Genomic DNA, 12,181 nt, shown 5'->3' on the forward strand with positions numbered 1-12,181 from the left:
CTGTGACGAGGCCCCCTCAGTGGTTGAGGCGCTAGGCGACCGCTTAGTTCGCCTATGCCTAGAACCGGCCCTGCCTGGCAGAGTAGTTCTGGAGTAGTTCCAACGGATTGTGTGGCCTTGGTCTTTCCCTAATGGGACTGATCGAGGGTAGCTACTGGGACGTAAGTTGGGACTTGATCACCCCGGCTGGGTCGCCTGAGCGAGGGGTATGATGTTCGAGAGACCCGAAAACCCAGATGACCTTGGGATACATCACTGAGGATACGTCCCAGGTGCATCCATGTGATGTTTTCTGTTATAGTTATAAAATACTGATACATGTCAAGGTTCTATGACATCAGGAGTCCAACTAGTACTAGTGGTTCTCAAACATTTATGAACTCTGAGAGTATATAAATCAAGGTACATTACCAAATGGACCCATTCAGGGCTAGCTTTTTACGTGTTTTTGGTAAAAGTACTGTCCGCTCATTTTGTATGTCCGTGGCAAAAATTTAATTTTGACAAAAATGTCCACCACAAGCCAACATGGTGATGACCCCTGGTGTTAAGCGCTATACTTAGGCCTAGGCCTGAGTAAAATTACAAAAGTATTGGCATCAGAATATATATACGAAAGTAAAACTACACAAATTTGTAAAATGTTTTAGAATATAGCAGATCTACAAGCCCATAACGCATGTGACGTGCTGTGAAAATCTGCCATTTTCAAATAGATAAACTATGAAAAGTAAATATTCTATACATGGACTCTCAGCTCAGATGCAGGTGCTTTGGACAGTAACAAATTACCCTTCACGAAGAAATATTCATGAAGAAAAATCCCGCACACTGCTCTTGCTCAGCAGCAATCTGTATTCAAGCATTGACGTTTCTGTCCCTCTGGACCTTCATCAAGAGTGTCTGTCTATATATACAGTAAAGCGAACAGATAAAATATATAGGCTTTAAATGGTAGATGTATGTTTTGTAATACTAATCTAAATATACAAAGTAACAACATTTTCAAGTAATTGTAGTGAAGTAATCAGTTCAAGTTTGAGAAAAAAGTATTGAATAAAATGTCAAGTACCCGGTACCTCAAAATTGCACTTGAGTAAATGTAGGCCTACTTAGTTACTTAGCACCACTGCGCTCTCAGCCTCACTGCATTACAGTATGTTGTCCGGATATGCATAATAAACGCGCATCTTCCACATCCTGTGACCTCACCCTATGGCCAGGCAAATACTTTAGCCACAATTCCCTACTGTCAACACAGATGCAAATCACGGTAGAAGCTTGCATATAAAGGATCATGGCATGGCAGTTGTGTTTGCCTTGCAGTGCCACAGCTAATAAAAGTCTTCAGGCGACTGGTTAAACAAACAAAGAATCTGAGTCAGACTGCAACCCATCCAATTAGGAATGAGAAAAGTGAACGAAGAGAACGAAGACTTTTTAATGAGGTTTGAGACGATGAAATTCCTGATCCAACCCAAAGGCACCTGTATATGAGGTAGAGTTGTATGTGTTTTAACATGACAGTTCTATGAATGCTTCTACCAATATATTCCAGATATATTGGGCTTAATTTTTCAAATGCACATTTGACATGCCTTTATGTTTACATTTATGTTATTGCAGCATAATTAAAAACTTTAAAATTTGGAATGGGTTTATATACAAAGCTAAATGTGTGGATCTTTATACAAAGCTAAATGTGTGTCTCTTCTCCCCAGGCAAAGTGACAAAACCGTGCTGAAACCATTGAAACGAGGATTTATTTTCCTGAACACCTCTAAAAAAAACACTGCAATCAGATTTTCTTCCGTCCATCGTTTTTGCACCCTCCCAAAACATCTTGCTGATGTTAGCTCAAGTGGTACAAAGGCCGATCAGAAAAATAAATACAAAAATAAATCAAATATCTCCTCTGCATTGTTTAGGTTTAGGGAAAGCGAAGAGAGCAGCATCATGCTGGGTACTAATAAGTTAGCCATCTGGGCAATGACAGGCCTGTTGGCGGTGTCAACGGTGTTCTTCAATCTATACATCTTACTGATGAGCCTGTGGCACTACAGGCAAAACAAACGCTGGACGGCGAGCGAGACCATCATCACGGCGCTGTCCGTGGCCAACGGAGCCCATCAGCTCCTCTGCTACTTCTGGATGACCATGGACGAGGTGGACGGGGAGTGTCACCTCTCCCAGACGGCCTACTCCGTCATGCTGCTGCTCATGTTCAGCCTCAAGTTCGCCATCATGTGGACCTCGGGCTTCCTCACCTTCTACTACAGCACCAAGCTGGTGGCGACGCCCAATCAGTGCTACACTAAGATTCGAGCGGCCATCCTGAAACACGTGAACGTGATTATTTCGCTCATTCCCGTATGCGGTCTCGCCACGTGCATGCCCATGCTGGTGGTTCTCCATCACGATAACGACATTGCAGGTATGTACAGTATTTATCATCTTAAATGTTGTTGGTGCAATACCGTTGCACGATGGGAACCGTGAGATTTGTAACCTGGGCTCCCCCAGAGTTGGTGTCGAAGTGTCCTTGAGCAAGACACTGAACCCGCTGTGCAGGTTGGTGCCTTGCATGGTTTCCTCCGCCATCGGTGTATGAATGTGTGTGAATGGGTGAATGCACAATCTATGTAAAGCGCTTTGTTCTTGCTTAATGTAAATCGCTCTGGATTAAGAGCGTCTGCTAAATGCCTAAATTGTAAATTGTAAATTGGATAAAAGCGCTATAAATGCACCATTTCCCATTTACCAGGCAAAGACTGCGGGATCATGATACCCGATACCACCCCTGGTCAGGTCTATGAAGCCCTGTATCTGGTCATTGCCGACATACTGCCGGGGCTGTTGATGATTAAATGCTGCCTCTCCATCTCCGTTCACCTGGCGATCCACCTGCGCAATATGAAGGCCAGCGCCAACGGCCTGGCCCAGGGGCCGAAGCTCGGCGCACAGATGAGGGTGATCCGCATGACGCTGTCACTGGTGTTTGCCTTCCTGTGTTTCGTGGTGGTCGACCTGTACGTGCACTATGAGATCGCGGTCAACCACGAGAGCGCCATCGCTCTCACCTTCTTCTTCACGTCAGTCTACACCACCGTCAGTGCCATGGTGCTGGTCTACGGGAAGAAGACCCTCTGGAAAGCTCTGATCCACGGTTATAACGTCTGGCTTGATGGCTATCCGTGTTTGTCTTGTCTAAAGGTGAAAACAGTCCAACCCCCCGAGAAAATTGAAAGTTAACCGTTACGTTTGTCGTGTTGATGTGCTATGCCCCCCTAGTGAGGCCCTTCACTGTCAGGTGAAAAGAAGATGGTGGCTTGACGGCCCAGGTATCGGACGAGACTCGTGGCCATCTTCACCCTTCAAATTACCTATTGTGGGGGTTAGCAGGGGAACTTGAAATTGGCTTAATTATCAAATTGGGATATGGGGAGGGGAGAATGTTTTTCCCTTTTGTCTGGGAGGGGCGTGGGGTGTTCAGCAGCATAGTCTTATTTACCTGCACCTGAGATTTTTGTAATTTCAATTTCAATAAAGATCTTTTTGGTCACGTTGACAATAAATGAATCCTTGTTATCCTTGACGATTAGTGGGATTTTGTTGTGAAGCAATTACAGCCATGAATATTTTCTGTGTGATTATTAAAAGTGCAGTATCATAATTAGCTTTTTTAATAAAGGGTTACCATAATGTTAAAATAGTTGTCTTGATTTGATTAGGAAGTGGATTTTAGCCATGCTAGCAAGCAGGTCAGTCGATTGGTCGGTCCATCTTAAGTTTACTTAAAAATGTCCATTGGAAATATCCAATGGCCTGGGAACACATGATGGAGGTCATTGATTCGCGGTACAGCACAAGTCGTTGTGAGCTTGTAGAGCTGCTATGTTCGGTGCATAACACCGGCACAAGTATAAATCAGGGTTTAATCTGACCTTCCACATTGTACGGTCATTGTGAGTTATCTGCTAAATACCTAAATTGTATTTGTCTGCATTCAACAGCGGATGCTACAAAGAACCATAGATAATTTCTATTTTATTGCGACCGCAAGTCACATTTACTATGAAAAATTTCCCGTTGGTCCGTCACGCCCCCATATATGGTCATGCATCGTGACATCAACTGACATCATCAGGGATCTCCATATAGTCGCGACGTAGACGACATTGCCAAGGGCCCTTCTCCATATAATGGAATATAATATACTGTATGCCAGAATTGTATGTCTCAGTCCCGGCATAGTAGCTCCGGAGTGGTTCCAACGGATTGTGTGGCCCTGGTCTTTCCCTAGTGGGTCTGATCGAGGGTAGCTACTGGGACGTAAGTCGGGACTTTATCACCCCGGCTGGGTCACCTGAGTGAGGGGTATGATGTTCGCGAGACCCAAAACCCCGATGACCTTGGATACATCACTGAGGATACGTCCCAGTTGCATTGCATCCATGCGATGTATTTTCGTTCTATGGCCATATCACACCTCCATATATGGTCACGCCTCGTAACATCACACGTCCATATGGTCACGCCTCGTGACACCATGTGACATCATGGAGACACTTAGATCTCCATATATGGTTGTCAGTCCATCACGCCTCGTGTCATCACACGCTCCATATGTCATTCTGACATCATCAAACCTGAATATTAAGGCCCTGTCCTACAGGGGCCCTCATCAAACCCTATACACTCAAGACACTGCCCCCGCTGCTACCCATAGATCTCCAGATATGGAGCTGGCCTGTTCAGACATTCCATATGTTGATCTGACCTCATCAAACCCTGTACGCTCCAGCCTCCATATATGACCAGACCTCATCAAACCCTGTACACTCAAGACACGCTCCATATATGGCCAGTACATAATTAATTCCATATGTTGATCTGACCCCCCATGCCAAAGCACCAGCGCTTGCCCAGCAGTCTGCCGTCAGCCAGGCAGATGCGTGCACATGACCTCGCCCTCTCGCACTCAGGGCGTCTTACTGGTATTAAAAGGTATATAATCTTTAATATATTTGATACAATTTAGGAAGAGAAGTAGTATTGTATTTATCCAATATTCTCGGGCACAGCTGCAAATGGGGCGGACGACAGTAGCCTGAATATAAGAGAAAGAAGCTTGTGACTGAAGGATTGTTGGTTCAAATTCATGCACCAGCTATGAAAATCTGGAGGCAAAAATCATGTGTGTCTGTGTGTTATCCATCCTCCTATATCTCCATCTCTGACTCTATAAATACGTTCTGTACAGACAGGAACAGTCAGAAATAGGTGAAAGTCAAACAAATAAGAGGGAAGAAACATTTGTATGTGTGTGCAGCGCGCAAACTGTGCATGTGTGTAGTGTCTTTGCAGGGCTCCATTAGTTCATACCCTCTGGCACCACCTAGTGAAGTTCAAAGTGAAGATACAATGGAGTTCTCTAATCCCATAGAGAGCTCCAGCAGCTAAATGGACGCAGGAGGAAAAGCCATCTTTTGGTCTTTGATGCAGGGTAACTCAGTCCTGCTTCTAATTCCCTCCACACTATCCTTGTCTCTCTCACGAGAAAGTAATGTGCAGTGGTGGAAGTACATTTACTTAAGATAGTGTACTTGAGTATCTGTAGTATCTGTACTTTACTTGAGTATGCCACATTTTCTGTGCTTTTACTTCTACTCCTTTACATTTCAGAGGCAAACATAGTACTTTTACTCCATTGCAATTATTTGAAATCTTGAGTTACTAGTTACTTTGTAAATGTTGATGATGTTGAGTATTACAAAACATTAAACACAAAGATATATGGGTCATGACTAGAGTAAAAAAATGTCATTGCTCCCATTTCTTCTCCTACATTTAAATATATATATAGCCTACATATCAAATATAAAATAAAAAATAATTTCATACATTTTAAAACAAACAAATGTAAGAAATCCCATAAATAAAAATAATATAATTAAGAAGTAGTGAAAATAGCTGATCTACCAGCTCGCAACACGGCACGAAGCGACGTCTTGTGTGCTTGTAGATCTGCTACTGGGCAAATATCTAATCTCTCTTTTGGGTCTCGACCTGAAAAGTTTGGGAACCACCGTGACTTAAATTACCCACTAAACCCCCGAGCCACACGCAGATAATTTGACAGGCGTCACTTCTCAAGAAGCTTCTGGTTGCCCTTTGCAGTATTAAATAAAGCAATAAATTAGCTGCACGTATTATACAGGACAGGGCTGTAAACACTTCAAACCAACCGCAGGAGAACGAGAGGGGGAAAAAAAGAGTGGAGGTGGTTACCATGGAGATATAGATCAGGATTGGCTTGTTGGCACTTTACAGAACTACTCCCCAAGCATGGGCAAACATCACAGTGCAGATCATGCTGACTAGACCTTCTAGTTTGTGCTCCCTGTGTAACTGTACAGGAGGAGAGTGATACGCCGTTCCCTGGTATCTGACAGGAAGGAACAGGCCATTAGCCGTCCAGATTAGCATGACCAGCACACATCACAAGACTGATGGGAACATTTCATACCCCCACCCACCCACCGCAACAAATACCAGTCTAAACAGTGCTTCCCTAACTTTTCAGCTCGTGACCCAAAACAGAAATAAGATATTTGCCCGGGACCCAAACTAGTGAAAATAGTACAAGCTTGTAGATTGGCTATTTTCACTACTTCTTCAATATTTGTTCTCATATAGAATTTCATAGATTTTTCTTCTTATTTTCTTCATGACATTACTGAAGAAAAAAAAATCTTTGGATTTTGTTATTTCATGAAAAGTTTAGCTTTTTTGGGAATGTTTTTTTTTAAATGGTTTGAAATAAGAATTAAAAACCAAAATGCAGGAAACAAAAACTAAGGGGACCCATAACAATTGTCCGCGACCCATAAATGGGTCCCGAACTACTGTTTGGGAAACAGTGGTCCAAAAAGCATGTCAGAGGCACCATTTTGTTTACAGCTAACACTATTGACCTTTAATTAACATTTACACAGAGTTTGTTGCACGTTTCCAGAGAATTGATGCATACCAAACGCACCATCCATCTGCTGCCAGATTACCAACTGAAGCTTGGTTTCAAAAACATGCAAATGGGAAAATCTCCATTTCCGTGTGTTGAATGTTTTGAGAATTAATGGAACTTTTGTAACACGAGTGGAACTGGAATGGGCACAGTACTTTGGACGGGGGTGAATGCTTTAAATGTGTTGACTGTTGAATGTTAATGCCATCCAAGTGTTTGGCGGTCTGTGTGGATATGGAGACATCCCCCTGAGCAGTGTGACCTTAGCCTTTATCTATAACATTTTAAAGCAATTTGTCTTTATTTTCTCTTGGTCAACTTTATTGTCTTGTTCATATAAACAGCTCATTTGATCTCGTCATGCTAATATTATAGAATACATTTTATCATCAGAAAATCTCTCTGATCTTCATTATGAAACGCCTGGTGTACAAAAAGTTAGTCCCTTGTAAATCATCTGACAATATCTATCAACACTAAAATACTGGCAATTTAAAATTAATGATTCAAACTGATCACAAGTAGGATTTGAACAACGCTTGCATGCATAGATTTAGCATTGAAGACACAAAATAAACTATTGCTATAAAAACACCAAATGATAATACATGGTTAGATTCAAATGTATCAGCTTAAAAATAAACTCTGTATTCCTTGAGTGTGCAAAACCATAAAAATCTTGAATGAAATCTTCAACAAAAATAATTTAAAGTATTCGATAATGAATCCATGAGAGAAAGAAAAGAAATATATATCAAAATGAAAATAGGAAATGTACTGTACCAACACCTGAAAAGCGGAACCGAAGTCAAATCATGTCTGTACCATACAGTGTTCAAGGATAATCAAGACACAACTTAGGTTTACAATGCCTATTCTGTCTTATGATGGTGTCCTGCTCTGAAAATAGCTACTTGCAAAAGCCTATTTTTGGCACAGGACACCGTCGTATGATTAAGTATAAAACAGTCTTACACTTCAACTTGATGCCGGTGGGAGGTAAAACCTTTAGAGTGTATATGAATAGAGACGGCACCCGGAGGAAACCCTGAGGCGAAATGGACATAGTGGCCGAATTTGGTATTGCAGCGTGGGCCCAAACACATGAATGCATTGGTCCGTTGACTATCATTGTGCACGATCATCACGATCATCACGATCACGTTCATGATGACACATGAACGCGTGCAATGATAGTCAACGGCAGCGCGTTCATGTGTTTGGGCCCAATCCATCCCAGAATGCACTCTGTTCCTACCCGGAAGGAGGAGTGAAATCGCCTCATGCGCTTTAGAGCAACTTAATGCAAGTGGATGGGAGGAGAACTGGGTGCCTTCTCTATTCATATATACTCTAAGGGTAAAACCCAAGGCACTGACACACGGAAAGCGTCAGATGCTTGTTGCGTCCTCAAATGCACTCTTTAGATTGTTTACAATGGCTCTAGCCACACTGGTGGCATTCCACTCCAAGACCGAGTCTTTCAGTTTCTATTTTGGAGCGTTGACGTGCGGCACAGACAAGTCCATCTAAAAATGAGTTGAGAGTAATGCAGAAAGGCACTGTTTACTTCAAACTTGTATACCAGGGTTTTTTTTCCCCCACTTGTTTGACTGTTCTAGAAAAGGGAGAAATGTGTAATGTTTTAAAATGAAATAGACGATGCGAGCAGGGGGGACTCCCCTGACTTGCACCGGTGATGCCTCGAGCAAGCCAGGGCCTTTAGGCTGAGTGTGTTGTAATTTAAGAAACAGCTAAACAAATCCACAACATGTGTAACATTCATGAATTCCATATCCAGTGTCTCTGAAACGTTGTGGCTTAAAAAAACGTTTTCATCGCGTATACATAGTCCTAACACTCCTAACATTTCCAAAGACCAGCATTGCTATGGATATAATCATTCAGTCACTACCACAAACAGGTAAACTATAATAAAAAATAAAATAGAAAAATTGTACACTATTTTTATTCCCTGCCCTTGATCAACCTAAATAAAGATTTGATCATACTGGTTATGTTATGCAGCACTTTCCTGTTCTATCATCATGGAATGCCAGTGAACAGGTAGGGGAAAATGAAGGTGATCCAGTGTCAATCCAACACATAATAATAATAAAATAAAAAATACATTGCAGCTTTGGTCATTCCCTTTTTCATTAAAGTGATATTTGAGTGTTACTTCTCCTCAGGGGAGTATTGTGGAACCGCAGTTTTGTCAATTTGTAAAAAGTATGCATGGGGGGGGGGGGGGGGGTTCTTACAGTATTATGCTTCCTTTTAGGGCTTACAAACATAGGATCCCAACAGACAACAACTGACACAGAATTATTAGTGGCTTCCTTGCATCATAAATATGACCACCTTAAATCTAGCTTACATGATGCCACATACTATACAATACAAGGTCCTGCAACAGTGCTGCTGACGGCTGCACGACCAATTAGAAGCGTGCATTTAATCCCATGTGGGCGATGAGGCAGTTGACAGAACAGTGAGGAGTGTGTGTGTGTGTGTGTGTGTGTGTGTGTGTAGGAGTGGAGTGTGTGCTGTGCTGGTAGGTAGCCTCACTGCGGACTGTGCTCATACGAGGGGAACATTGACTTGCGTGCTTTGGGCGGAGGCGGGGGAGGCTTGCTGCTGCTCTCGTGTTTCACAGGTAGCGGAGGAGTGAACTGTATGGGGGGGAGAGGACGTAGTTAGAGATTTAAAATATTCAGTCTTTGTATCGTTGTCGTTTTACTTTATATACCACTGGTATGCACTTGTGTGTGGAGGTGTTATTTTCTGCCACTCCCCCGTCCCTCCCTAGTCCTGCATGTACCTCGGAAGGGAAATGGGAGCCGTCGATCTCATGTGGGTGTTTCTTTGGAGGCATGGGTGGGGGGGGCCCCAGCGTGTCACTGGAGTTTGCATCATTCTCACTGAGAAGAGACGAATAGCCTGCAGGAGAGAAAATAAAAACATTCCATACAGTGTGTGTGTGTGTGTGTGTGTGTGTGTGTGTGTGTGTGTGTGTGTGCGCGTGTGTGTGCGCGTGACCCGATTAGGACTACAGAGCAGGTTATGCTTACACAGGCTTTGTATGCAGGTTATTTCTCCGTTTCTGTGTGCAAAGCAGATTTCCTTACAAGATGAAATTAAATGATGACATGCAGTATGGATGCTGTTTACTGGGTGGGTGTGTGGCTGTGCTACTGTACATACTGGAGCTGCGTAGTGTTTGCTGTGGAGACGCAGGTAAGGGACTCAGAGGGCTGGACAGGTTGAGCTGAGAGGACGCGCCAGGGAACAGGGACAGAGTCAGCCGTCGGTCCCCCAACTGTAAGCTCTTAGGTCTCTGCTGCTTCTCAGGGGTCTGCGATGAAGGGGGGCACATGTGTGTCACACACACACACACACACACACACACACAAATGTTCAACCACGATAAATTAACTGTACTGAAAATAACTTGCATACAATTTACAATCTGGCATCATTGGAAAAACAGAAGTAGCACACTGTCCTCCTCACTTATATAACAATTTATTGAAGTACAACAATACCATTAACATCCAACAAGGATTCTACCGTGCGCCCAGGTATCTTTAAATAGGTGAAAAAGCAGCAGGGATAACATTGTAGCAGATGTAGGCTGCAGGGTCAAGCTCGAGTAAGGAAAGCGAGCCAAGGACGACCCATCAAGGCGCACCTGTTCACAGTTACCCGCCCCCAATTATGTCCCGCTACGTGGGAGGGAATAAGCCCATGAGCTAAGGATGCATTTGTAAAATCACACTCTGCTATGATCAGATCTCATCAAACACAAACTGACATGATAGAAAGCAACAATATATATATGCATTATGACACACACACACACACACACACACACACACACACACACACACACACACACACACACACACACACACAATGGTTCATACCAACATATAACACATATATGCTTGTTAGCCTGCCAACAAGATGACCCTTTGGGTTAAGTTTATTCAAACGTAGTCACAGCCATTGCCTTTTGTCCTCAGCCATGCCACTCAAGAGTGCAGCGCTCAGAATAAACTGAACACTCCGAGTGCTTGTTTTTTCACCGATGCCTTAAGAATGCATTTACAAACACACACATACGTAGACCTGGCTGTTGGCCTGTGTCTCTTACCAAGGAATGTTGAAGATGGTTTGCTTGTTTGCCCTTTCAGGGAAGTTACATGCCATGTTTGAAACGGAGTTCCCACAAGACAGACAAAATAAGACATTGGGGGTATGGTTTGGTACTGTATATTTGACCATAGTGTATATTTGACCATAGCCCAGGTTACGTTAAGAATGCTTTGTGGCAATGGAGATAAAGGTCTTCGTTACACACGTGTTCGCCGGGTCTTACCTCATCAATGTCTGGCTGTCTCTCCAGCAGAACTTGCGACTTGCTCATGCTCCAGTCTTTCCGGTTCTTCCGGCTTATCCTGTTGTCGTCCTCTGAGCGGGACAAAACGGAGGCCCTGCGATCGCTGGGACGTGACAACAAGGAACTGCAGGTCAATATCGGGCCAGAGAAAGAGACGTGTAAAAAAAAAGAAAAAATTATCAAGATACAATGCACAGTACGTCACGGTCTGCCATGCCTCACAACACTGTTTCCCAAACAGTGGGTCGGGACTCGGGACACATTTGTGGGTCACGGACCAATTTTTATGGGTCATGACTAGAGTTTCTTGGTCTACAGATGAAAAAATATATATATATTGTATACTTTTTTACACATTTTAAAACAACCAAAAACAAATCTAAGAAAACTAAAAATAATAATGAAGAAGTAGTGAAAATAGCCGATCTACAAGCTCACAACGTGGCGTGAAGCGATGCGTTGTAGACCATTTTCATTAGTTTGGGTCTCGGACAAACGTCTAATCCCTCTTTTGAGTCACAGGCTAAAACGTTAGGGAAGCACTGCCTTACAAGTAGCACAGAAAGTACACAATGTGAGGAAAAGCAGAATGGACACTGGGAGAGGAAGAGTTAAAACTATACACATTTAAAGTACACTTACAGTAAATGTAAATAAACAAACCTACGAGTGAATTTTAAGTACACTTATACAAATAACCACTTTATTCATTACAAGTGGTTACAATTTAGTCAAGCCTAATCTATGCT

The 12,181-nt window shown here is 42.9% G+C and overlaps 2 protein-coding genes across 2 annotated transcripts in view; one reads left to right on the plus strand and one right to left on the minus strand.

Annotated features, from left to right (window-relative positions):
• The first annotated feature begins 932 nt into the window (after window positions 1-932).
• On the plus strand, window positions 933-3,260 carry tas2r202 (taste receptor, type 2, member 202). Its single transcript, XM_080765761.1, has 2 exons — window positions 933-2,434; window positions 2,759-3,260. The coding sequence occupies exons 1-2, from the start codon at window positions 1,675-1,677 to the stop codon at window positions 3,250-3,252; spliced, it is 1,254 nt and encodes a 417-aa protein (XP_080621887.1). The 5' UTR covers window positions 933-1,674; the 3' UTR covers window positions 3,253-3,260.
• A 2,684-nt stretch (window positions 3,261-5,944) lies between these two features.
• The window catches only part of dock5 (dedicator of cytokinesis 5), a 49,229-nt gene continuing 42,992 nt past the window's right edge, over window positions 5,945-12,181 (minus strand). The window contains exons 47-50 of the mRNA XM_080766284.1: window positions 11,412-11,556; window positions 10,235-10,385; window positions 9,852-9,970; window positions 5,945-9,702 (exon numbers count right to left, since the gene is read on the minus strand). Of these exons, the coding sequence (XP_080622410.1) occupies window positions 9,595-9,702; window positions 9,852-9,970; window positions 10,235-10,385; window positions 11,412-11,556 (523 nt within the window). The 3' untranslated portion in view covers window positions 5,945-9,594. The remainder of the gene's footprint in view (window positions 9,703-9,851; window positions 9,971-10,234; window positions 10,386-11,411; window positions 11,557-12,181) is intronic.

This window comes from Protomyctophum bolini, assembly GCF_963924005.1.
Source record: "Protomyctophum bolini genome assembly, chromosome: 6".
Lineage (NCBI taxonomy): Eukaryota > Metazoa > Chordata > Actinopteri > Myctophiformes > Myctophidae > Protomyctophum > Protomyctophum bolini.

Excerpts from the sequence above, each read along its gene's own strand:
- tas2r202 (XM_080765761.1), top strand. The coding sequence starts at position 1,675 with ATGTGTGGATCTTTATACAAAGCTAAATGTGTGTCTCTTCTCCCCAGG. Across the intron at positions 2,435-2,758 it reads TCACGATAACGACATTGCAG|TACCAGGCAAAGACTGCGGG; the intron begins GTATGTACAGTA and ends CCATTTCCCATT.